This window comes from Lacerta agilis, chromosome 6 (assembly GCF_009819535.1).
Source record: "Lacerta agilis isolate rLacAgi1 chromosome 6, rLacAgi1.pri, whole genome shotgun sequence".
Classification (NCBI taxonomy): Eukaryota; Metazoa; Chordata; class Lepidosauria; order Squamata; family Lacertidae; genus Lacerta; species Lacerta agilis.
In genome coordinates, this window is record NC_046317.1 from 73388024 (window position 1) to 73414513 (window position 26490).

Sequence of the window (26490 nt, forward strand, 5' to 3'; positions counted from 1 at the left end):
ACCCCGTGTTGCGACGTTCGAGTTGCGAACGCCCTCAACCCGGAAGTGTTTCTGGAGCGTGTGTGACCAGCACACCACCCCTGGATGTGCAGAAGCGTTCTGCACACTTCTCGCATGCGCTGAAGTGCTCAAATCGCAATGCTTCCAGGGTTTTTTGTTTGTGTGTGTTCGTGATACGCCCGTCCGCATTACTTACCGTGACCTGGAACGGATTGCGTACATAACCCGGGGTACCACTGTAAGGAATTTTGTTCTTACAATCCTTGGAGATTACTGAGTACAGGACAACTTGCGGTATTTTCTTCAGTGCAAGTCAGGCTGCAAAGTTTTCTTTGGATTGCCTACCCCCGTTACAGCTTCTGCACTTGTTCCAGTGTGATGTGCCATGGAAAACAGTGCTTGTTTTATTCATCTATAAAAGCAGAAATGGTGCTCACAAGCTGTGGGCATGGATGTAACCACACCTTTTGTTAGGAGGGGGCAGAACCTCAGTTAGCTGTGTATTTTTATTGATTTGTATTGATCTGGGAGGGGCAGCTGCCACTTCCTGCTCCCCTGGCTATGCCCATGGATGTGGGCAGGGGAGGGGATGTTCCGATATCACATCTTTGTTGATGTTCCTTGAATCCTGCTGCCGATTTGGCATTCAGGCTGGAAATGACAGAGAGCTGCGGAGGTTTTCTGGCTGGCACGAAGATGTCCACGGGGGATCCTGTGTTGGCCGTTCCTTGTGCAAATAAACACTTTGCACTTTTCTCCCAGCCATGCCGGTCTCTTTGTTGAGAGGCCAGGCACATAATCTAGAAAGCGGCAAGGGTCGAGTCAATCCCTTTGTGAGTTGCAGATCTATATTTGCAGCCCATCTGTAGGGGCTGGCAGAACAATAATCAAATCAAACAAGAGGCCAGAATGTACAGAGGCTGCTGGCATTTCCTGCTGGTTTTAAGAGAAGAATGAAATCGATCCTGCCACAAGGCAGGGGGAAAGGACCCGGTGACCCATTTGAGGTTCCTTCCAATCCTGCTGTTTTCACTCCATTTCAGCATATGATATAAATTACTGCAGATGTTTGCTTAATCCATTAGGCTGTAAGAACGTCGCACTCTTTGCCTCCCTTCCAATATTTTTTTTTTCAGTAAACAAAAGACGTTTGCTTATTTCAGACGATCAAACTGGGAGGAAAAGAGATGCTGCCTCCTCTGCTTGAACTTCGAGACATGGGGAAAAGAAAAAGAGGGAGGCCTTCATTCATAAAATTAGAATTGCAAACAGTTCAGCTGGGCATTCTTCAGGAGGGCGGAGAATGGAATTTTTCATTCCATCCATTTGGCCTGCGAATGTGATAGTGCCGAAGAAGCAAGGGAGGCACCCACTGATATATTTCCCCATCCCTTTATCCACTTGCAGTGCTTCCAAAAGAGAGGGGAGGACGAGATGCCTTCGGAAGATGTATCGGAACCTTCCTCTAGAAAAAGGATCACGTCATGGGATCAACAACTGTATTTTCAACTCCTGGAGCTTATTCAAATGTTAGCCACATATAGAGCTGTAGTACTGAGCCAAGAATGTGGAGAGTTCCCCAAACAAAAGCAGGTATCATCCGAGACAATCCCATGGACACAGCCCACCAAGAATGTCCTGATCCTGTACTCATAAGCTTGTTGAGGACACAAGCTGTAGCACATGCAAGTACATGACAGGCAGTGAAAGAGGTTTTACTCATTGCTGCATCTTCATGCTTGGAAAAAGGTTCACTTCTTGGTTTCTGTCCCATTATGAAGCTATTAAAGCGGGAGGGGGGAGGAACCTGCTTTGCCCTCCAGTTGTTGTTGAACTCCAACACCCATCAGCCCCAGCCAGCATCGACAATGGTCAGGGATGATGGGTGTTGTGGTTGAATGTTTGAGTAGATAGGCCTTGACATGTTTTCTTTGAAGTCTGTGTCTGACATCTACTGCCCAAAGGGGTCACCAGGGTCACTTTCCCCCAAATGTAGCCTCTGCTGAAGATGCCTTGCATCATGTGGAAACAATGCGGGAAGGAAATCTCATCTGTGCCATACCCTGCACAGTATTTGCTAAGCCATATTGAAGCCATAAAGAAGGCTGATCGCCGAAGAATTGATGCTTTTGAATTATGGTGCTGGAGGAGACTCTTGAGAGTCCCATGGACTGCAAGAAGATCGAACCTATCCATTCTCAAAGAAATCAGCCCTGAGTGCTCACTAGAAGGACAGATCCTGAAGTTGAGGCTCCAGTACTTTGGCCACCTCATGAGAAGAGAAGACTCCCTAGAAAAGACCCTGATGTTGGGAAAGATGGAGAAGGGGACGACAGAGGATGAGATGGTTGGACAGTGTTCTCGAAGCTACTAACATGAGTTTGGCCAAACTGCGAGAGGCAGTGAAGGATAGGCGTGCCTGGCGTGCTCTGGTCCATGGGGTCACGAAGAGTCGGACACGACTGAACGACTCAACAACAACATTGAAGCCAGTTAAAGTTATCTCTGAATAAATAGGATTGGGTTGCTGGTGTATACATAACTAAAAATGAGTTTCGACTTGTCCACTAAGGACAAGATGTTCTCTGAATTATTATTACATTTTTTTTAAACATACCTGGATCCGTGGATGAGAAATTCATTTCCAAAAATATACAACAGTACTTTCTGAACTTCACATGGAAAAAATGATGCAGGTCGATGGGATCATCCCTTGATGTATGCTCTGGAGCAGGATGTACAGATGGAGTTTATCTGTACATAGCTTTAGCTGAAACTCTTCAACTGGATAGTATGAGGACCCAACATAATATTGCCATTCTTGCTTGCCTAAGATGATGAACAAACAAAATGAGGAGAAGAAGAGAGAAATGAACAGGGGTATGTGTGCAGACAAAGCCTCCCTTTTGCTGTTCTTGGCCTCCCCCTGTCAATTTGAACCAGTTGTTCCCAAGGGGCACCGCCTTGAAAAGTTCTCCGAACATAATTTTCACATGGAGTCTATGTTCCCAATGGGCAAATATTGATTTAGCTGGCCGCAGCATCTGAGCCAATTTCTCGAAGCATGTATAGCTTTTAACTATAAATGCTAGCAAAGCAGCTTTTTAGGGGCTTTGGAAATATTATCAGGGCAATAAAAGAACCTCTTCTAGGCTTCAGAGTGCCCAGTAGCTGAGTTGCACTCATTTTAGGGATGTTGCAAAAACCAAGCTCACTACAGGGAGTTGTAACGTTCAGTGTAGCTCTTTATGTGTAGTTGTCACATATATATACCCCTACTGGGACTCAGCTAGATTGGTAAAGAAAAAGCGATTTGCATGCGTTGTATGTGCGATATAACATTGCGCCCCCAGATGGCGACGTGGAGTCCCTTTTTTCTCTACCTGTTTTCCCTGTTTAAATTTACAACGCTTTAAACTGAAATGCTTCGATGTGTATAGATCCAGCCTTTGTTTCATATGCTGGGAGTTCCCCCCCCCCCCTATTGTATTTCACAGTCTTCGGATGTCTAAGTTGGGCATGGCTATTGTGTGGCACGTTCACATTTAAAACAAACAACGAAATGATACCTCCTCAAACTGAAGGCAACTCTTCCAGAGCACGTTTGAAAAAGCGAAATAGTGAGTGAACACAGATGGGACAGGTAGAGGCCTGTTTGGAAGCAATTCTACTGTGTTCGGTGCAAATATACCTTTTCATCTTTCATAGTAAGTCCTGAGAGATTCTGTTCTGCACTCCTTTGACTAATAAACGGATTAGAACAGGGGTCGCCAAACTTACCTGGCCTCGGGCCGGTTCCTCCAGCACTGATCGCATGGCAGGCCGGAGAGCGGGGGGGGGGGTGTGCCCACACGCTATTTCCAGTGCATTTTCAGGTCAACAGAGCATCGGAAATAGCTTGTGCACATGCGCATCATTTCTGCCGCACTTTTGGGTTGACGGAGCACCAGAAATAGCTTGTGTGCTTGCGCACGGGCCTCCACAGACCCAGAAGTGTGCCAGAAATGATGCTGAAAGTGGGCAGCCGCGCTGCGCTGGTAAGAGCGGGCGGTGGGGGTCGCTGCGGGCCAGTTAATGGAGTCCCTCGGGCCTCATCCGGCCCACAGGCCTTAGTTTGGGGGAAGCCTGGATTAGAACATAGTTTCCACCCTTCTCTGAATTTTGCAGTACAGATTCCTGGTCACAAAAAAGTGCCAAATGCACATATAGGGTCTATTTTAGGTTAAAATGTCCCGTCTTTGTTGCACTATAGGCCCTCCAGACAGCAATAATGTGGTAGGTTTGGGGAAGCATCACAGAACAAAGCAGAATAAATCCAACATGAATGTGTTGTCATTAACATTGCACAATACACTTGCAGTAAAATGGCTTTCTGGAGGTGCCCTGTGACTCATGTTTCAGTAATACATCTGTCTCCACGCATAGACATGGAAGTTGTAGGAAGCAGAATGGAAATCTTGTGGACTCGGGTGCCTAAAAAACCACTTTGCATTATTGTACAGAAAGGTAGATTGTTCTGCCAACATACTCCCCATAAAGAAAAAAACAGAGTGCACTTTAAATTACTGCATGTTGCTTGTTCATCTCTTTTGCCCCTGTCCAGCAACTGAAACTAGCAATTATATTTGCTGCTACTAAACAGGCCAAGTCTGTATATGGTACTATTCATGGCTAATGCCCAAGGGGCCCCCCAAACAGCCAACGTATTCTGGAGTTCCACTCTGCAATATATCTGTCCTTGAATCTGAAGCAAAATCAGCTTTGGCTGGGAGAGCTGGTGAGGAGAGTGGCCTTATTTTCACTTTGTAAGCTAAAAATGGAACACGCCATGATGTAGGGCAGAATACAGGGAACTAGTCTCGGGGGGACCACGATCCCTGCCAAAATGCAGGAGACACTCTCGTCTGATTCACAGAGTTCAGAGTCAGAACAGCAGCCTCCTGGAATGGCAACATTCCCTAGGTTTATTGTAGCTTGATTTATATAGCCCATCATTTCCTAAGGGGTGTGGATGGATTCCAGTGAATAAAATACTAATGTGAGCCCACAGAAGCTGCTGGGTGGGTCTCTGTGTAATGCAGTGAGATCTTGAAGAGGGCTTTCAGCTGTCGGGTCCAGTGTTCTGCCTGTCAACCTTCAATCAGCTGACACCAAGGCCCCATCCTACGGCACCAGTTCCTTTAAAGCAGAGGTGGGGGAATGGATCCAAAATATGGGCTGGATCCTTATCTGCCCCTATATCTGGCTAGATTGGCATGTGGACAGTCACCCACCAGTCAGCAGAAGGCCATCAGTTGACCTATTCTGCCCCCCTTATGTGTTTTGAAATAACATCTGACATCATATACAGTGGTACCTCGGGTTAAGAACTTAATTCGTTCTGGAGGTCCGTTCTTAACCTGAAACTGTTCTTAACCCGAGGTACCACTTTAGCTAATGGGGCCTCCTGCTGCTGCCGCGCCACCACCATGCAATTTCTGTTCTCATCCTGAAGCAAAGTTCTTAACCTGAGGTGCTATTTCTGGGTTAGCGGAGTCTGTAACCTGAAGCGTCTGTAACCTGAGGTACCACTGTAATTAGGTGGGGGTGGTTTGGCCAAGGCAGCTTAATGGGGAGGCCTGCTTGACCCAGTTAGGTCTGCGGGCCAGAGATGTCCCACCACTGCTACAAAGAGGCAGCATTTGTTGTTGGCACCTGTCTGTCTCGAGAGACAATGGAGCTTGCCTCCAGGGGTGAAGTTAAACTGCTGCATTAGCAACACTGGAGTGACCTCCCTGGGGAACAGCAGTGTGTATGGAGCTTCTGGGCTGCCCAGACAACAAGACCCCCATCTCTGCCTTGCTGATGTGCTCCAAAGGAAAGCAGAGCAATATGTTTGGAACCAGTTTGGGGTGCAGGAGTTGCCAGAAGGAGGCATGCAAGGCCCAAGTGTCTTAGGGACCTCAGTCTGGATTTGTGTAGGGCTTACTCCTTAACCTTTTCTTCTCCAGGAGATATCCCGCAAGGCAGCGGAGGTCTAGGATCAGAGTTTTCCTTCTCCTAGATGGGCTTCCTTCCCAGGTTGGCGAAGCCTCACCTGCCTCTCAGAGCCCCTTATGCTGAACGTATAACATAAAAATGTAGGGTTGCATTCAACCTGAGGCGAACATTCCAGCAGTACAAGAACTTTCCTTGAGAAGTGGTATGTTCTCCCTTCTCCTCCCACTGTGTTTGTTAAGTTGTGGGTGTACACAGCAGACGACACAGTGATTTTCAGGCAGCTCTTGTTTATTCTCGGGCTGGAACAGAAGTGAGCTGAAGGGCTCAGCAGCCTGCTTATATAGAACTCAGCTACAATGCAACAGTAACAACTTTCTGTAGTTACCCAATCCCTGAACGTCACTTTTCAATCCTTCATTTGCATGTGCGGACCTGAGTGAAAACTGCAGCAAAATGAACTATACACACACACACCCCTAGTGGCCTAGGGTGAGAACTTCAATACATAACAGTGTGCCCCCTGTTCTAGGGGTTCCCCCAGTCCTCTGGGCCATATTTAGGGATGGTGTGCATTACACATAGGCAAAGGGTGTGTGTGTGTGTGTGAATACCACTGTGCTAGCAGTAACCTGTGCGAGTTTAATTATTTATTTGAATATCACCTCTAATAAGTAAGATTTTGACAGCCCTCTCCTATAAATGTCAGGTTCCTTATTATTGTTGTTGTTGTTGTTGTTAGGCCATGGGTCTGCTGTTGAACTGGGCAACAGTTGGGAACAAAGTAGCTTTGGGGCATCACTGGGGTTTCTTTAGAGTTGAAAGGGTGGGCCAGGTGTTAACTAGGTCAGATTTCCATTTCATTTCATTTTTTCCTCTGAGCAAACGACTCTTTGACAACACCCACATTGACACAAAGCGGCATGGAAGCCCATCTCTCTGAAACCACCGGCACAAAATAACCCGAAATGCGCCAGCCGCAGCTTTCCGCGGCACCCACAAGACGCACTGATGTACAAGAGACTCTTCCAGCTCTGGAGCCGTGATCGGGGGGAGGCAGAGAAAGGGCTTCTTGTTGGCATGACTCGCCTGGCACTTTGAGGATGCTGACGCTCGCTGGGCTGCGGTCTCCTTCCACCGGGCTCCTCTGTAGGCCTTCAGGAGTTCAACACAGGTTAAAAGCCAGTGTGTGGTTTTGGCACAGCACAGCTTTCTAAATAAGCTCCTAATGCTAAAGCAACATGCTTCAGAATATATGATTGGCCCTTTGATGGTGCATTCGCCCCAAGGTTCTAAATTAATCTTCAAAGCCCGCAACATGTGTACAGTGGGTATCTTGTGCATCCATGGAATTTGGATGCCTCTTGAGGCCCTTCCAAAAACCGCTAGGGACTCATTAATTAAAAAACAGCTATGTGTGTGTTTTGCCTATAAGTAGGACTGGACAGGGAAGATATAGGGTTAGGCCCCACCTTAGGTGGCAGGTTGGGGGTGTGTGTGCATCCAGGAATGAGAGAGGAATCACCTGAAATTGGACTGCAAAACAAACTCTCCTGATTCAATCCAGGCAGATATTGATGATCCAGGCAGATCCTGCTCTTGTATTTCAAGGCCCATGGCAGCAACAAGCCATGTGGTCCCTGGGATTGACCTGTGCTGGAGCTTTTCTAAGAAATGGTTAAAAGGACAGAGGCACCATTGCATCCCTCAAGTCACCTTGCAAGTACTTTAATTTTAATGTTATTTTTTAAAATTAACTTTTACAGTATCTTGAAATGCAGGTGTATGGTCGTCTGAAAAAATTCTAACAACTGCTGTGTGTACAACCCACTATCTTTTTAAAATTTAATTAAGTTTCAGATAAATGCAATGTAACATGTATAGCCCCTCATCCCCATTCCACAGGTGAGTGCAGCATATCATCTCCATAAGAATCAGTTCAAGTCCAGGTGACCATCAGATTAAAGTGTATTTTCATATATAAGCATGAGATGCTGGCGCTCTGCAACTACGTTCTTTTGTCATTGCAGTCTAATAAGCACTGTTTATTTTTTTTTTAACTCGCAATGTCCGAGAAATCCAGATTCTGCACTTGGAAAAATTGAAATTCTGCAACCTGTGTAAGTTATGCGCACTGAACAATGTTGCATGATTTCCCCGTAATGTATAATATAATGCCATTTTGCACAATTTTTTCAGCCTTGATAGTCACAACAGGCCCATCTTATTCAGCCACCTCTCTGGTGTTGGCAGTTTACAGATTATATACCGTAGTTCACCACATACTTTCAACTATATACATTAGGGCTGAGTGATATACAGATGTATCGTCCAAAACCTGTTTGAAGTCCATATTGTGATATCGGATTCATAATTTTTGACCTGGCAATATATTGTGAATCTTGATTGGTGTGTGTGTGTGTGTGTGTGTGTGTGTGCTATGCAAAAGTCACAACCGTGAAGCCAGTCAATGCCTCTACATAGCTCCATCCTTATTTCAGACATTGGTATATTGTGATGTTTATCTGGTGATATATCATGACGTTGAAAACCAGATATCGCCCAGGCCTAAATAAGACATGAGAATTAAAGCTAAGATTCACAGGAAGCCAAATCTTTTGCTCTGTGCATCCCCTTGTCCTCTGCACTCCTGTTGAATCCTGGCAAACACAGAGCACCATCTCTAACTTTGCATGAAGAGGTGAAAGTTGGTCTTTGTGAACTCCTGATGGATGGTATCAAGCAAGGTGTCGGAATCCTGCATCACCTTTGGCAGGATTGGTTGCCCAGTGAAGAAACTCTGCTCGGGTGTGTATGTGAAACTGAAAGTGCTGGAATAAATCAGGCCGTCATTCCTTAACAGTAGGAGAGGGACAGTGATGGGGTATCTCAGCCACCTCCAGTCACGGCTGAATGCAGAGATATCAGGAACAACACATACTAAAGCCTTGGGACTCCTAAGGAGGAAAAGAATGCACAACACAAGAGAAATGTGGTTTCTTCTTCCTCCCCACAGTGACTCAAAGGTTTACATTGGAGTCACTTCCAGACAACCCATTTCATTGAGCATTCATCATGATTTGCAGGGAAGTTATATGATGCCCATTGTTTATTGAACATTTGTTTGGATTTGTTTGTGGGGAAGTTATACGACACCACACCCAGCAATTACCCCACACGTTCCAGTACATCTTCCATGCAAAGACTTCTGCAAGAACAAGGGGGCTTTCTCCCTCCTCTCCTTGCATGCCCCAATCCATACTCCCCCAATTGGCTTGGGTGGTGGCCAGGAGAATCCCTGGAACAGCACACAGGGGGAGGAGAAATGCTTGAGCTGATGGAGTGATCTGCTTAGCACTGTTGAATTCCTCCCTGTGAGTTTACAGCAAGTATACACTTGTTGAATGTAACGTGTGAACGCCCCAGTTGTTTGGAACATGCCCAAAGAATAGCGGCTGCGAAACTGCCCATGTTAACATACCTTGTCTGCACAACAGATTGTCTCTTTGCTTTACCTGTACATGGTCTCAGCTTCCACATCTCCAAACCAAACCTTCAGGTTTGCATGCAAGTACTCGCCCTGCACTTCTAGCATCGCCACGTCCCCTCCACCTGCCAGCTGTGAGAAGCAGACCCAGTCACAGGGAGAAAAGGCTATACACATCTCATCATGAAGTTAGAGCACAGCCTCGCCTCCCTCTTCCCCTTCCACCTTCTGAACCTTCTGGCATTAAAGCAAGCATGGGAGATTCCAGACTGGCTGTTTAATCGAGCATTCCTGCTGATATATTTGGACAAAATGGAGGTTATGCAATGTCGCCTGTTCCTTGAGCATGCATGCTGGCCACATGACCCGGAAGCTGTACACCGGCTCCCTCGGCCACCAAAGCGAGATGAGCACCACAACCCCAGAGTCGTCCGTGTCAGGGGTCCCTTTACCTTTTTAGTCTACGTTAAGTCAGCCAGAATAATTGCTATATTCCAGTTTCACAGTCAGAATGACAAACCAAATGAGAAGCCCCCTGGCACTCATCAGCATGCACTGAAAGAGTGAAAGAAGTGCACCTTCTGAGTATCCTGAGCATGGGAAGGTGGGTGCATGATTTAATCTTCTCCAAGTAATCACGAGTGACACCCCAGGAAATGGGGATATTTCTGTATTTCATTAAAGCAGGTTAGTCAACGTTTCTGCCAGATTTTTCTCTCTCCGTCATAAAGCAAGCAGGCCGAGGAACTCGACTCACCTCCAGAGCCGTGATGAGAGGGACCGGGCTCACAGGATCCTGAATGCCAGTGAGGCAGTCACTGAATGTGTATTCTGCTGTTTCCGTCCCAATGATGGTCCAGCAAGAGCTGTCGTTCAGCAGCTCCCGGTTCACTTCCTTCGGACATGGTGATGCCTGTTTGAACCATCAACAACCTCACTGGGTATTTTAAAAAGAGGAGTTGAACTAAGCCCCAGTTCATGCTACCTGAACAGTGTGGTTGTGGTCAGCTTTCTACTTGGAATTATTAAGGATCGCATTGGCAGTTCCCACATCAGTGATGGTGACACCCCCCGTCCCCAAGGAGGTGCATTTCTGATGGGGGGGCTTTATGTCTGTGGCACTCCCAAGAGCTCATGGCACAGTATATTTGTCAGTCTTTAAGGTGCCATGTTGAGTTTAGTGTATTAGACTAACAAGGCTAGCCGTCTGGAAACTGTTCCAATTTCAGATGCCACTGAAATGACCGTCAGGACAGGTAGGTGATCCTGCTCACCTGTCAGAATGGCCCATAGAGAGTTGGCTGCTTCTGGATCCAGTTCTCCCGACCAGATCCAGTTCTGGTGTATACAATGCAAAGTGAAGTGGACCAATGGGCTGGCTCAATGAAAGTCAGTTTCCTGCATTCATACAAACGTTGCTGGACTCCAACTCCCATCAGCCCCAGATAGCATGTCTAATGGTCAGGGGTTGTGGGAGTTGTTGGTCCAACACTATATTTGTGGACAGAGAAATAGGGATTTCTAAAAAAAAAAAAAAATCCACGGGGAGGAGAAATTCTCCAACGGTTTCTCAATCCAGGGGTCACTCATCACCAGCAACGGCAGTGACATAGGTTATTTTCTAAGCATTTTCCCACCACCCTGCTGCAAGTAGCAACACCACCAACATTGGCGGCAGCTAGGCCACCATTTTGCATCTTCCACAATGTCTGGGACAGGGGTCGGCAAGGTTTTCCGGCAATGGGCTGGATTATTCCCACAGAGATGGTCCGTGGGCCCGACATGCGCAGTGCAATACCGGTAATTGTGTCTGTGCATGTCCGCGACGCCGGAAATCATGTCTATGCATGCTCAGACGCCAAAAATTGCGCCTGCACAGAAGCGATTTCTGGCACCTGGACATGCGCAGATGCTATTTCTTGCATGACTCGGCAAGTCCCCGCGCTGTGCCGGTTTAGCGCAGTGCGCGGGGGACTTGCTGAGCGGGCGGTTTGTTGAGCGGGTGGCTCGTGGGCCGGTAAGGTGGTTTTCATGGGCCGCATCAGGCCCATGGGCCAGAGATTGCCAGCCTCTGGTTTGGGACTTGTCATTATTTGGGGCACTGCATGTAGGAATGGCAACCACCACGAAAACGGTTGAGAATGTTCGCAGAAAATTCTGCAAAATGGTCTTCTTTTTCTCAGAGGATTTGAAAATTCCAAAAGTTTCTCCCCCTTCTTGCTACTAAAAAAAAGGAATTCTGAAATAATTTCAACTCTGCTCTAGCCCTGTTGCACAGATTCCAAATTAAATAATACAGCAATATTATGATACAGCTGGGGTGGAGGGTGATCTATCTCACTTGATACCCCAGTTCTGCCCACCATCCCTGTTACCTGGAACTGGACCACTTTCTCTGTGGATAGGCTGAGGTACATCCGGTCAGTGCCATGCAGCTGGAATGCACATTTATGCAGCTGGGAGACAGGTTCATTCACATCCAACATCACTGATTGCTTAGCAACTTTCCGAATGATCTGGGGAGATGAATATATGCTTGGATTAACAGCAGCTCGGGGGGGGGGGCCTTCATGTTTTTTATTCTGGTATTGTCCTTAGGATACTGCTCTATTGAATTATCAGGATGGGGCTAGAATGTTATCTCCAGATTTTGTTGTTCATTTCTCAGTTCAAAAGACACATAAAATGTGCATAAAAATTGTACTTTAGTGCACACAACACATATTTTGTGGAATATGACATTAAACGTAATATGGATTTTCATGAAGGGTGTTTTTGGTTTTTTAATTGCAGATTGAATGCTGAACCTGGATGGAATGCACTTAGGACATTGGACTACATAGGATGTGAAACGAACATGATGGGCTGAAAATATACTAATTGGTGGAATGTGGCAACCATGCCAAATTCCTGGGGAGGGAGAGGAGCTAGAAGAGGAGGCAACCATCGCAAAATCTGGGTGAGGCACAGGATGCACGGCATAGTGTATTGAATTTCAGATAATGCAAGAGAGAGAGAGTTAAGAAGGATTCTTGGTTTTTGCCTTCTAGTTGACAGCCAGTCCTTACCAGAGGGGGCAGGGCCATGCCGGTGGCTGTACAGATGAGGCGAATGGTGGAACCATAGTGAATGTATCCTTCTCGCAGGGGGAACTCACCCTGGGACTCACCCGCTCGATAGAGACAAGAATGGGAGAAAAGGAAAAGAAACAAAAGTGAGAAAAAGGTGAAAAGCTAAATGCAAAGAGCAAGAAGGAGAGACTTAACAGGAGCGCCTTATTTGACAAAAGGTTTTAAGACAGGGGTGGGGAACTTCAGGCTTGGGGGCTGAGAGCGGCCCTCCAGACCTTTCTTTCTGGCCCCTAGGCCACACCCCTTCCCCAGGCCGCACCCCTTCTTCCAAGGCTCCACCCCTTACTGGCCCTGCCCCATGGCCGCCTTAAATACTATTGGTTGGCTGCAAAGCATCCTTGAGCTGCAATAATGCCTTTTGCTTGCCTAGATGGAGGGGTGCGGGTGTGTGTGTGTGTAAACCTCTGGCACTTGTGTGGCTGGAATGTAGCCTATTGTACAATGGTAAGAATCACCTGTTTCTCCTCCCTCTTTTGCTTATGGTCCCGCCCACCTATAGCCTGTGGCCCCCAGAATGCTGCTTTGAGGCATGTGGCCCTTGAGCAGAAACACATTCCCCATCCCTGCTTTAAGGCAATCCCATTGATACAGACTCACTTGCAGTACCCAGATAGCAATCACAAAACAGTTTCTCCTTCCAAACCATATTTTATCCACCTCTGTCATCCCTTGGTCATTTTAACTCTTACGCAGCAGTCCACCCTGGCCCCAAACATATTTATAACTTCAACAGGGACGTTACAACAGATGCTAATTTTCCTAGTTTGATTAATCGCCATGCCTTAATTAGCTGCTTTTCTTTTGGGCTAGGTTGCCACCCACTCCTGGGCACAGTGCCACTGAAATGTTGCAGTGCCATTGGCTGGGAGATCAGAACCACCAACGTCCCCCACATTATTAGTGATTAAAAATGAACATGTCGTTAGCAAGCCTCACCCAGATGAAGTGTAAAGGCTGCCCACTGCCTGGCACTTGCTGTGAAGGCGCCACCCTCAAACGAAAGATACCGGGTGCTGACAGTCTGGGAGCGCAGGCGGTTGAAGAGGGAGACCTTGGACCCGGACGGAATGCACACTATATCAGGGAAGAGATCGAGACAAACATCTGGAGGGAGGGATGGGGGGTCACATGGAAATGGAAATGGCTAATGCTGCAGCCCTGTACACGCTTACATAGGAATAAGCCCCATGAACACAGTGAGATTCGTGCAAGGAGTCAACATGTGCAGGATTCAGGGAAGCTGTTGCTGAAGACTTGACTTCTGCAACCCCAGATATTTTGTCCTCCAGTAGTATTTTCCTCCTTTGCCAGATGTTCTGTCGGGGCTGGACTGAGGAGGAATGGTGGGAGCCGCTGCCCCCCTTCCCAAGGGCAGGAGGACAGCATTGATTTAGAATAGTGGTTTGCAGAGGAGCATAGTCCTGAGGGGGAGAGCTGGGAGATACTGGGTGAGGAACAGCTAGAAGAGGAAACACCAGGAGAGAGACAGCTGGCAGATTCAGAGTCTTTGGACAGCATCCCTGGCCCCCCTTCACCTAGGACTAGACGGGCTTTGAGGGTGATAGAACAGAGAGTGCAACGGCAACAAGCTCAGATTATCCAATGTAGGAGTGTCGTAGATTAATGGGGACGGAGGGGGCGAGATATGCATTCCTTTGTCTTTCGCCGTGATTATTAAAGAAACTAACTGGTAAGAACACTCCTTTCGTTTGATCTGATAAATTACTGCCACCGGGGGAGGGATCCGATTCCCTGAAGCTGACACGTTCTTGCTTTACCATAGGAAGCTGCCTAATACCAGGTCAGAATATTTGTTCATTTATTCTCCAGGGGTGGGAACCTCAGGCTTGATAGCTGATGGTGGCCCCTCCAGGCCTCTCCATCTGACTCTTGGAACTCTCCCCAGGCCACGCCCCTCAACAGCCCTGCTTCACACCTTCCTTGAGAGTTTTTGCCTGGTGGGAATATGTCCTTGAGCTCTGATAATGCCACTTGCTTTTCTGGATGGCATACCCACCAACATTTCTCCACTGAAAACAGGGACGCCCTATTCCATTGTTGTTGATGATGCTTCACTATTTATAACCCCCCCCCCCCAATCTGACTGGGTTGCCTCAGCCACTCTGGGTGGCCTCCAACATATATAATAAAACATTAAACATTAAAAAAATGCTTCCCTATACAGGTTTGCCTTCAGATGGCATGGGGGGGTCAGATAACTCCACACCCTCCTACATTTCTTTGATGGAAATAGGGACATCCTAAGGAAAAGCGGAACATTCTGGGTTCAAATCAGAAACCGGGGTGGCTTCTGTAAATCTGGGACTGTCCCTGGAAAATAGAGACACCTGGAGGGTCTGGGATGGAGGATACAGAGTAAGTGTAGAAGCTAGCCTACTGAACACAGGAACATGATGCATTGGTTGCTCTGCTCACTTTTGTCTCTGGCCTTCCTACCTGGTACGTGGCCCTCAGAAGACTGCCCAGAAGAAGACGTGGCCCTTGAGCTGAGAAAGGTTCCTCACCTCTGGACTACTCTTACTTACTGGTAGCAGCCATCTGGGATCTCAGATTCAGAGCCTGAACCAGCTTCTCCCATCTGCTCCTTTTAAACATGTGCTCTACCTCCATGCTATGCCTCCTTCCTAGCCTGCTGCGTTACCTTCTCCAACTACAACCAGTCTACCATCCTTTCTTGTGGCTTCCTGGCAAGGTGGCTGCCTCCAAAGACACAAGGAAGGCTCCTTTTGCTGGCACCCAGGAGCCCATGTCCACTTACAGTCCGTATTCTTCAGGGATTGCTTCTTCTGGGAGGGCTTGGAGATCACTTTGATCAGCTTGCTGTGGAATGTGCCGATCTCCAGCCCGTTGCTGAAGAAGAGCTTGACGACCAGCCGGAAGTGCTTCCTCTTGTCTGAGTCTGAAATGTACAGAGCTTTGGCACAGCTGAACACCTGCATCAAAGGGGGGGGGGCGGGACACAGATTGTTATGGCTACAATCCTGTACACCAGTGGTTCTCAAAGGGTGGAAGAGGCTTGTTTATAATTATATTTTGGGAACGATGCATGTTCTTATGTAGCTGCATTGCTATACTTTCTGGATATCCCATGTTCTGTGTTATAAATCAAGCAGTGCTAGGAGTTGTTTCTTTTAGTTTTCCAATGCATTCCTTTTCAATAATAAAAAATAATCCACTGTGGCGTGAGCAAATTTTTATCCTGAAAGTGGGACCCAGAGAAGAAAAAGCTTGAGGACCACACTTACCTTGGTGTAAAGCCCATTGTACTCAAAGGGTCTTACTTACAGGTAGACACAAACATGATCAAACTGTTAGCGTCCTCAAAGTGCAGAACAGGAAGACTTTAATAGCAACTGTGTAAATTGGATTACAAACCGTCTTGCTTTGATAGAGAGATTAGGTTATACAACTCCTGGGGGGGGGGGAAGCAGCAATGTTTTAACAAGATGAAAGGAAGGAATGGTGGTGGGGGGGAAGGAACCTTCCAAGCAAGAAATATAAAGAAATGAGATGGTAAGGCATTGTTTTGTCTCCAGGACCAATGAGCAGAAAAACCAACTGGCCTTCTCAGGGAATCGCATCAGCGTGAACTATCACTAGCTCAGCTTGTCACTAGCAAGAATGAAATGTGGGACGAAGCAACTCCCAGCAGAACTCATAATGGTCACCATTCACAGCCCTTTGAGGTTCATTTAAAGGGGAATGTGATTAGAGATGTTATTACAGGTGGGATGAAAAACTTGGGGATGGGAAAGGCTTTATTTACTTTGGGGTTAGGGAAATCCAAATGGAAAATTAATGATCATGTGCAATTGGCTGTGCACAGCACAAGGAATCTCCTAGGTTTACAGTTCCCAGTCATCTTGGCGCTCCTTCTCCCTCTCTCTCTCTCTTCTGATAGGCTTTGCTTTCACAATGAGTTAAGCATTGCAGAGACAAAGGTCCCTTCTGTAGCCTTCTTGGCCCTTCTCCTGGTCCCAGCATTCTTCCAAGGCTGGAGATAATGCCACAGACATTTTGGTTCTATAAAAAAGGTGCCAAGCTATCGCTCCCGCTCTTGATCTTTTGGGACCATTTAGGGGTTTCTTTCACCGCTTATCTGCCAACGAAAGAAGGTTCTTTCGCTTGGCAGCGAGCAGTATCTATGTTCATCAGCAGAAACCTACAGCTTTGCAAGCTGCGTAATCCCTGGCAGATCACCAACCACGGAAAACCAGCTGTGGGAGGACAAAGGCAGCGATGAAGGCAGATGGGTTTCTTTGAAGCTCCGGAGAGCCTGGCTTTCTTTCTGGAGGCCACATGCAAGAGGATATTGATGTGAAGGAGTAAACAAAACTGACTTTTATGGAGGGAGAAACTGCGAATGCTGCAGAAGAAGGCAGAGGAGAACCAATACATTTGATCAAGTCCTCTGGAAAATGGTCAACATTTGAGCACTTCTATGTGGATACCTGTAGCTATCCTTTGGGAGGTTGTGGACTCTTCTTCATTGGAGGTTTATTAAGCAGAGTTTGGATGGCCATCTGAAAATAATGCTTTAGTTGAGATTCCTGAATTGCAGGGGGTTAGACTAGATGACCCCTGGGGTCCCGTTGAACTCCACAATTTTATGCTTCTACCTGCATGATACATGCACTGGTGAACTCACAGTTGTGTCATTCACCCTTATTTTAAGGTGCACGCCTAAAGCATCTTCAGTGTACAGCAAATACGTGTGAAGGGAGCGGTGTGCAAAAATGTAAGGTGCCTTGCGTTGAAGTACACGTTAAACTTTTGAAAATTCAATAAAAAATTGTTAACAAAAAAAAGTAAGGCCCTTTCTCTGTTAGTTGAACATTGATTGAATGTCCTAAGCTGTTGGCATCTGCCATGGTTTGTGTGGGAAGTGAATTGCCACCCCTTCCTCCTAGTGGGAGGCTCCTGTCCTAGGGCCCTGACATTTTGTAGGCTAGTCTCTGTGTCATCTGACATATATGTCCTTGCGGCACATGCCAGCCTTAGCATGATGCTAGACTAGACTTCATCCAAGGGCAGTGTGCCTGTCTGGGGGCCGGCTTCCTGCAAGTTTCCGTTACAGGAACGCAAAAGACATTTGAGCAAATCAAAGGCCTTTTAGTCTCTCAAGCCACTGTGCCCCGAGGGATCGTTCTCCTATCAAGTTACCAAGACTTTACGATCTAAGATGGGTGTTGCCTCTTCCTGCTCAAGGCACTAGCTGATCTCCTTAGAGACTTAATGCCCCCCACACCAAGCCCAGCATTTCATTCGCCTCTTGGCTGAGGCCATGTTTAAGATGTCACAATGCTTGTTTATCCAATGGCAAAGGAGTGGTAATGGCAAATCACTTGGTGTTCCAATAACATCACACGTTTATTTATAGGAATTGACCCCATATCCTTTTAATCTGGTGGCTATATTTTGGTGGCTCGGCTCCAAAGAGGCTCCACAGCTCATAAAGAATCAGAACTGAAAAGGATGGTAAATACAAGCAGTGTGTCGAAATTTCACAACATTCAGATTCCATATTGGATTGTGGCACAGCTTTTTCTTCCTAGCAGTACGCAATGGTATGCAGTACCGCCACCTTTTTTGGGGTGGGTGGGTGGGGTGGGGTGGGGGAGGAAGCAGGTGGGCTCTCAGACTCTGTCAAAGCATTGCGTCTTCTTCCCTAAGCTGGGCAAACACTTCCAGGGCTTGGGGGAAGGAGGCGTGAGCCTGTGTCCCGGCAGTCTGTGGGGCCAGTCTGTGTCCCGGCAGTCTGTGGGGCCAGTCTGTGTCCCGGCAGTCTGTGGCATGCATCGTCTGTTTTCTGACGCCAATGACCGATTCTCTCCCAATGCCAGCTTCAGAGGAGGGATTTTTTTTTTTAAAATCAAAACCACAGGAGGGGATTTGCAGTTTTAAAAGGAAACAAAGCTTACTCCTGTCAAACTGGCAAAAATGTATAGAACAAGTGCTAATAAGTGCTGGAAGCGTAAAGAGAAAGAAGGTACATTTTACCACATGTGGTGGAATTGTAAAATAATTAAAAGTTATTGGGAAATGATGTATGATGAACTGAAGAGGATGTTTAAAATAACCTTTGTTTAAAAAAACCAGAAGCTCGTCTGTTGGGTATAATAGGACAGGAACTACCAAAAGAGCGGAAGAAGTTGTTTTTGTATGCTACAACATCGGCTCGGATTCTACTAGCCCAAAAACGGAAGGACGACAAGATACCAATGAAAGAAGAATGGCAAGTCAAGCTTACGGAATATGCAGAAATGGTAAAACTGATGGAAATAATCAGAGACAATGATAATGAAGAACTTAAAAAAGACTGGGAACCTTTTATGTTGTATTTGCAGAAATACTGTAAATATATGGCCTCACTAGCAGGGTTTGATTAAACACTTACAAGTAAGAAAATAAGACCAAAGGTTAAGTAAGGATAACATGGAATGAAATTGACTGTAAGATGCTATCATGAAGGAAAATTTGGTATAAAACTGATAAGAAAACAAGAGTATTAAGGTATAAGATTATAAAAATAAGATAATAATTAAGCAGAAGTAGTAAATATTTAAAGAACCAGAAGGGGGGGTTCTTTTTCTTTTATATGACAAATGTTATATTGTGTTGTTTAATTGAATATAAAACTGTAAAAATCCAATAAAATCTTTTTTTAAAAAACAACAACACACCACTAAAGTTTGCATGTTCAATGAGACAGCCAACAACATGGTAGCATTAGGGAAGGAAAAAGAAGGTATTCAGGGCTATTATATTAGAGACCAGTGACTTTTGTTGTCCCCTCTCCTTTCCATCCCAGCTTGTCATTAGAACTTACAACTAAAAACTTGAGCTGGAGTTTGCCTATTTCCTCCTCCCTTCCTGTTCATTTTCCTTTTGTGCTTTGCCTTTTAAAATTGTGAGCCTTAGGGCAGGGAGTTGGGTTTGTTTGTTTGTTTGTTTGTTTGTTTGTTTGTTTTAATAATAATCTTATCTGGGAGCCTTATCTGGCCGAGGAGTGGAATTTATAAAACACAAACAAACAAACAAACGGATTCTAACTGCCATTGCATGGTAGATGGAAAGGCCCAACTTCCAACTCACTGGCAGTCCCAGTGAGGATCACATTGGCTGGGTTGTATGATGTGTGGTATACATTATCTGATTCTGTTCTCTGCTAATCTATACCTTTCATACACATCGGTCATCATGACGACATAGTGCCAAGTTACACAAGTTATGGACCTTGCCTTTCTCCCTGTGCACAGTGGAACCCTTTGAATGGCTGTACACATAACACCACCTGCTAGATTTGGCTTGCTGATCAGAAGGTCGGCGGTTTGAATCCCCGCGATGGGGTGAGCTCCCGTTGCTCAGTCCCAGCTCCTGCCCACCTAGCAGTTCAAAAGCACGTCAAAGTGCAAGTAGATAAATAGGTACTGCTCCAGCGGGAAGGTAAACGGCGTATCCGTGCACTGCTCTGGTTCCCCAGAAGCGGCTTAGTCATGCTGGCCACATGAACTGGAAGCTGTACACCAGCTCCCTCAGCCAGTAATGCGAGATGAGCGCCGCAACCCCAGAGTCGGACACGACTGGACTGATGGTCAGAGGTCCCTTTACCTTTACCTTTTTACCTGAGTCCTTGGCTCAAACAATCCCCTTTGAGCTCTGTTTTCTTGCAAAATGTCACTGTTTATGAGGCATCAACTTGTTTGAACTCTCACTACAACTTGAGCCATGCTCCACATCTTCTTTCCTTGGCATGTCTCAAGTCTGCATTTGGATTTTTTTGGCACTAATCAATTGATAAAGAATAATTTCTAATATGTAATTGCCCTTGCAAGACATAAAAGATTTCACTGTAAACTATAGTATTTAAAATACTGTAAAAACAAAAAACACAGAGAAAAAGAATGGCATGTATGGGGCAGGGCAAAGAGGGCACAATCCAATGCATACCTACTCAGAAGTAAGCTCAGAGTTCAATGGGACTTATTCTCAGGTAATAGGATGGTAGTGCAATGCAGATGTTCTACAACTGAGCCTTAATTTGCTGCTTACCTTGGAATCTAGCTGCTCCTCAAAGTTTAGCTTCTGGGTCTCCACGTGGCTGCCGCTTGTGCCATCGAGTCCTATATAGCCACATACTTTGGAATTCAAATCTGTTGGATCTTTGGCAGGAAAAGGAAAGGAAGTGAAGCAGAGATCTCACGATGACCCTTAGGAAGCAGCAACATATGCAGAGTACCTCACTAGCTACACCTGATATGCAAAACCAACCCTGTCCACATGCCTGGTTGATATTCTCAAAGAATTCTTTGTGGTCAGTTTTTATCTCCATCTAAAAAGAGGGTGTTGAAAAGAGAGCATAGGACCTCCTATGTCCCAGCATAGCAGGGCTTGTTCACACTGGCGTTTACTGTGTGCTTGCAGCTGTTTTGTGTTCCCTCAAACAGCACCAATCTCATTGCTTTCCCCCTGTAAATTCGGGTTCACCTGATTTGCACAAAGCCAGAAAACTGCACAAGCACATTTACAATTGCCTGACTGGGTGCCTTTGCACACTTTTTGCCTGGGGATTTCTTTTAATTAACCCCCCCCCCAAAAAAAATGCACGTACAGTTATTTGTGTGCATGCCCTGTTCATACTTAGCTGACATAACCGAATCAAGAATTAGAAAGCATTACAATTCTATGATTCAAACGCAAAAGAGAAAGCCTGCAGGCAAGAACAGGAAAGACTGAAGTTGCTTCACATATACAAATTCCAAACACATGCAGGTGTGGACTGCTCTGGTCTAATTTGAAGGAAGGGAAAGTGGATTAACAGCTAAATAATGCTCAAATGCAGACCCAGATCTCCCCTTTCAAAGCAATGACGGTCTTTGTGTTATCACCTTCTTCTGCCCCTTGAGGCGTCAGCAAATCCTGAGGCTGTAAAACTCTCCCTGTGGTCTGGACACATTTCCTGTAGTTGGCAGCTCAACCTGCAGCCTAACTGCTCCAGATTTTGTGGTGTTTTTACAGGCTGATAGTCGGGTGGTAGTGGACTTTTCTGTAGCCACTGCAGTCAATAATCTGTCAAGTCTACTAGGAAGCAGAGGCCAAGGCAAACTTTGACCGAAGTAGACACATGTCCTGTTGATTCCCCTCGGTGTCCTATGACAAAGACTGGTCAAAAGGAGCAGGGACACCCTTAGGCTAAGAAAGGAAGTATCAACAGGGACTCTGCATGGCTCTGGTTGAAAAACATAGTCGCATGGCATGAGAACATAGTGGTGGCTCAGTTGAGAACGGGTGGCATTGAGCATATAGCGCTTTTCAACATTCAAAGCGCCCCATGTGCATTATCTAGCTGCAATCTTTGCAAGAGCCGTGTGTATTAAATAGTGGGTGGACATAGCAGACAATACAGTGATTCTCCAAGCAGCTCTCTTTATTCTCAGCCTGGAACTGAACTGAACTGAAGGGCTGAGCCAGCCTGCTTATATAGTACTCAGTAACATGCAACAGTAGCAACTCTCTTTCTAGCTACCCAATCTGTGAGTGGCCCTCTCAATCCTTCATTTGCATGCGCGGACCTGAGTGAGAACTGCAGCCACGGTAGGCAGAGTGAAACTATATACACAACACCCCTAGTGGCCTAGGGTGAGAACTTCAATACATAACAGTGTGAGTTGAGTAAATATTATTACACACACACACACCCTATTGCAGATGGAAGCAACTGGGGCTGAGCTTGCCTAAGGACACCTAGCAAGTTCAGGGCAGAGGTGAGATCCAAACTGGGCACCTCCTGATTCTAAACTAGGCACTTATTCATTCAATGGCAAAAAGGAGCAGCTACATCACTAAAAAAGAGAACAACAATTTGCCCATGATGGTGACTTTTATGTATAGAGGCAAACTTAGAAATAATTACTATTATTTAAATAGAAATACAGTGATATAAGAAACATTTGGGGTTGCGCAGCCCGACTCCCCACCAAGGGACTCAGTGCCCCCCAAGTCCATTATCGCTAGGAGAAGGATTAATGGCAACAGCAGAGAAGACTTCAGATGACATGTGCCAGCTGGGCAATACCTTTCATGTCCTCCTTCTTCAACTTCCATCCTGGTCCAGTCAGGTAAACGCAAGGTGGAGGGCAGAAAAACCTGAGAAGAAAAGAACAAGTATTTTGTCAGTAGTGAAAATGATTACCGGTAAGCTAAGAAAACTTCTCTGCCAAGAGTTGTGGTCCCTGCCCCCCTGGAGAATTCATCACCATTATTTTATAAAAAAAAGATACAATGAAGGCTTGTACAAGGCAACACACAGGGAAAAAAAGGATAATAAATTTTTTTAAGCAAAAAATGGGGCAGGGGTGGGATAAGTACAACAAGCAAACAAACAAAGTGGGCCATATATTAATTCCTTTCCTAAGTACACCCACAAGGTTAGAAAATATGAAGGTGCTGTTTAAACAGGTAAAATCGTTAGTAGGATTGGAATATCACTTGCAGTTTAAGGGTGAATTCTTGACACAATGGAGATGCAAAAGATTTGGATCATCATAAAAGATGCAAGAGGAAATTATTAATAATAAGACCCACAAAAGGGAGGATGAACATCCAGGAGATTCCTTGGAATCTTGTTTTTTATGATTTATGCTTGATATAGCTCTAAAATCAATAAACTAAAAAAGAAAAAGAAAATATGAAGGGGCACCTATAAATAAAACTTTTCAGAATTCCCCCCCTTCTTATTAATTTCTATAAGATTTAATACCAATATAGCATTACTATGTATATTGTACAAGGATTTGTGTACAATATACACACAGAATTTCTATTACAACCTTCTGGATAACTAAATGATCACCACTATTAAAGAGTGGTGGCATGGGGAAATGACTAAACTGTCATGGTTCAATCTGGGACACACATGTTCCGATTCCTGCTGAGCCATAACATTCGCAGGATAACCTTGGACAGGTCATTACTTTGCACATGGAATTGTTTTTAATTGTTTCCAACATACGGAATTGTTCTCATTGTTCATGTTTTTACAAAATTTCTTTCCATAGTGCTGAACAGGCACAGGGGTCTCTTGCTATGATCTGGGCTCCAGACAGCAACATGGAGCAGCCACAACTATCAGAGGCGCAGCAAGCTCAACATGCCCCCTGCTGTGGAAGATGGTGGTGATTATACAGAGGGGAATTGGGAAAGGAGTACGACAAGGCTGTATATTGTCTCCCTGCTTATTTAACTTATATGCAGAATTCATCATGTGAAAGGCTGGGCTGGATGAATCCCAAACCGGAATTAAGATTGCCGGAAAAAATATCAACAACCTCAGATATGCTGATGATACAACCTTGATGGCAGAAAGTGAGGAGGAATTGAAGAACCTTTTAATGAGGGTGAAAGAGGAAAGCGCAAAATATGGTCTCAAGCTCAACATCAAAAAAACTAAGATCATGGCCACTGGTCCCATCACCTCCTGGCAAATAGAAGGGGAAGAAATGGAGGCAGTGAGAGATTTCACTTTCTTGGGTTCCATGATCACTGCAGATGGTGACAGCAGTCACGAAATTAGAAGACGCCTGCTTCTTGGGAGAAAAGCAATGACAAACCTAGACAGCATCTTAAAAAGCAAAGACATCACCTTGCCAACAAAGGTCCGTATAGTTAAAGCTATGGTTTTCCCAGTAGTAATGTACGGAAGTGAGAGCTGGACCATCAAGAAGGCTGATCGCCGAAGAATTGATGCTTTTGAATTATGGTGCTGGAGGAGACTCTTGAGAGTCCCATGGACTGCAAGAAGATCAAACCTATCCATTCTCAAGGAAATCGGCCCTGAGTGCTCACTAGAAGGACAGATCCTGAAGTTGAGGCTCCAGTACTTTGGCCACCTCATGAGAAGAGAAGACTCCCTGGAAAAGACCCTGATGTTGGGAAAGATGGAGGGCACAAGGAGAAGGGGACGACAGAGGATGAGATGGTTGGACAGTATTCTCGAAGCTACTAACATGAGTTTGGCCAAACTGCGGGAGGCGGTGCAGGATAGGCGTGCCTGGCGTGCTCTGGTCCATGGGGTCATGAAGAGTCGGACACGACTGAATGACTGAACAACAACAACAACATACAGAGGGGAAAGCTCTCCGTTTCTTCACTTCTCCTTGAGCAGAGGGAGGACTTGTCCATGTGACTGTCTCAGCCTGGAATGTGGAAGTTATGTGGAAGTTTCACAGGTTGAGAACAGAGTTTACATTCACAGCGAGATCCTTAGACCAACACAAATAAATTGAGGTCCAAAGGTTTGGAAACGTGTTTTCCTGTGTTTTATTTGGGTTTCCGCTGTCTTTAAACTCACGTGAATGGCTAGGATTCATGCTGCATTGGTAGTGCGTAAAAATGTTGGTAATAAAACACACCAGAATGGGTGGTTTTATACTCCGATGCCATAATAGTATTTTTTTAAAAAAGATGTTAATGACAGAACGGGGACCAATCTGACTCATTTAGACTTTAGCCTAACAAGTTTAGGGCCAGTTCTTTTGAAAGATAGCTGTGTTTCAGTTCATGTATTGTTACTGGAGGTACAAATTAGGGAGTTTTGCATTATAATTCAAACTAATAATAGCAATAATTTATAATAATGATGGTTTATTTCTTGTACCTCGCCTATCTGACTGGGTTACCCCAGCCACTCTGGGTGGTTTCCAACAAAATATAAAGGAACAAAACAAAACATCAAACATTAAAAGGTTCCTGAAACAGGGCTGCCTTCAGATGTGTTTGAAAGGTCATATAAAACAATAATTTATCCTCCATTGCTAGTGGAAACAATTCAGGTTTCAGCAACACAGTGTAATAAGTGTTAAGCAAGAGTGCAAGTGGGGGAATCTACCGCAAAAGGTATACATTGGCAACACGAGGGAATTCTGGATCTATGCATTTCCTGGAAATGGTGATTCCACCAAAGAATCCTGTGAACTATAGTTTGTTATAGGTGGTGGGAATTGTAGCTCAGTGAGGAGGTAAACTACCACTTTCAGGATTCTTTGGGAGAAGCCACATGCCTTATATCAGTGGTGGCCAAACTTGGCCCTCCAGCTGTTTTTGGACTACAACTCCCATCATCCCTAACAGGACCAGTAGTCAGGGATGATGGGAATTGTAGTCCCAAAACAGCTGGAGGGCCAAGTTTGGCCACCGCTGCCTTATATGTTATAGTGTGTGGATGTGACCTAAGAAAGGGAATCGGATACCTCAGAAGCAGAGCTGGGTGTGCTTGAAAAACTACTGGAACACCATGAGACCCACAATTCATTTCATGTAAAGCACATACGCGCGCACATGCCACCTGTTTAGTCTCTCTACTGTGGAGAGCCCCATGAAAATTCTGATTTTAACAGGGAGTTCAAGGTGATTTCCTACCTCTTTTCACTGCCATACGATTTCTGAGCAACTTTTGCATGGACTATCAGCACAGTTCGGTCAGATGGGAGCTGGAGGTACCTGCGCACTCCATTTTGGAGAGGCTCAGCTCGCTCTGGATTTGATCTACATTGGAGGCAGCAGAGTAGAACCACAGGTATAAGTAAAGGGAGCTCAGGTGTATCATTTGAAAAGCCAGAGCACATGATCAGCAGCCTCATGTATCACATTGATTGCTGGATTCCTCCACTGGCCTGTGATATTGTACCGTTCAGCAACATGCCTCTCTCTCTTTCTCTAGGTATACTTCCATAGTGTGAAATAACAAGGTGATAATACCGCATTAATTTATTAGCGTGTCAAAAGGCCCAGGAGAAATTATTTCTTTGATTCAGCCCTTAAATTCCAGGCGTGGTTATATAAACCTCCTGTTGCCTGTTGAATAACGTATCTTGGCAA

The 26490-nt window shown here is 45.6% G+C and overlaps 1 protein-coding gene across 1 annotated transcript; it reads right to left on the reverse strand.

Moving 5' to 3' along the window:
* Positions 1 to 8499: 8499 nt before the first annotated feature.
* RBPJL (recombination signal binding protein for immunoglobulin kappa J region like) lies at positions 8500 to 26290 on the reverse strand. The gene is made up of 10 exons (XM_033153430.1): positions 26032 to 26290; positions 22690 to 22761; positions 20668 to 20782; positions 15374 to 15548; positions 13531 to 13668; positions 12532 to 12635; positions 11839 to 11979; positions 10221 to 10376; positions 9492 to 9595; positions 8500 to 8933 (listed from the first exon to the last, which is right to left on the reverse strand). The coding sequence occupies exons 1-10, from the start codon at positions 26250 to 26252 to the stop codon at positions 8660 to 8662; spliced, it is 1500 nt and encodes a 499-aa protein (XP_033009321.1). The 5' UTR covers positions 26253 to 26290; the 3' UTR covers positions 8500 to 8659.
* Positions 26291 to 26490: the final 200 nt, after the last annotated feature.

Bases quoted from the DNA above. Each gene is read 5' to 3' on its own strand.
- RBPJL (XM_033153430.1), bottom strand. From the start codon at position 26,252: ATGAGGCTGCTGATCATGTGCTCTGGCTTTTCAAATGATACACCTGAG. The intron at 11,980-12,531 runs GTAAGGACTGGC...TCATCTCCCCAG, and splicing joins GCATGGCCCTGCCCCCTCTG to ATCATTCGGAAAGTTGCTAA. The intron at 8,934-9,491 runs GTAAAGCAAAGA...TTTCCTCCTTAG, and splicing joins GAAGCTGAGACCATGTACAG to GAGTCCCAAGGCTTTAGTAT.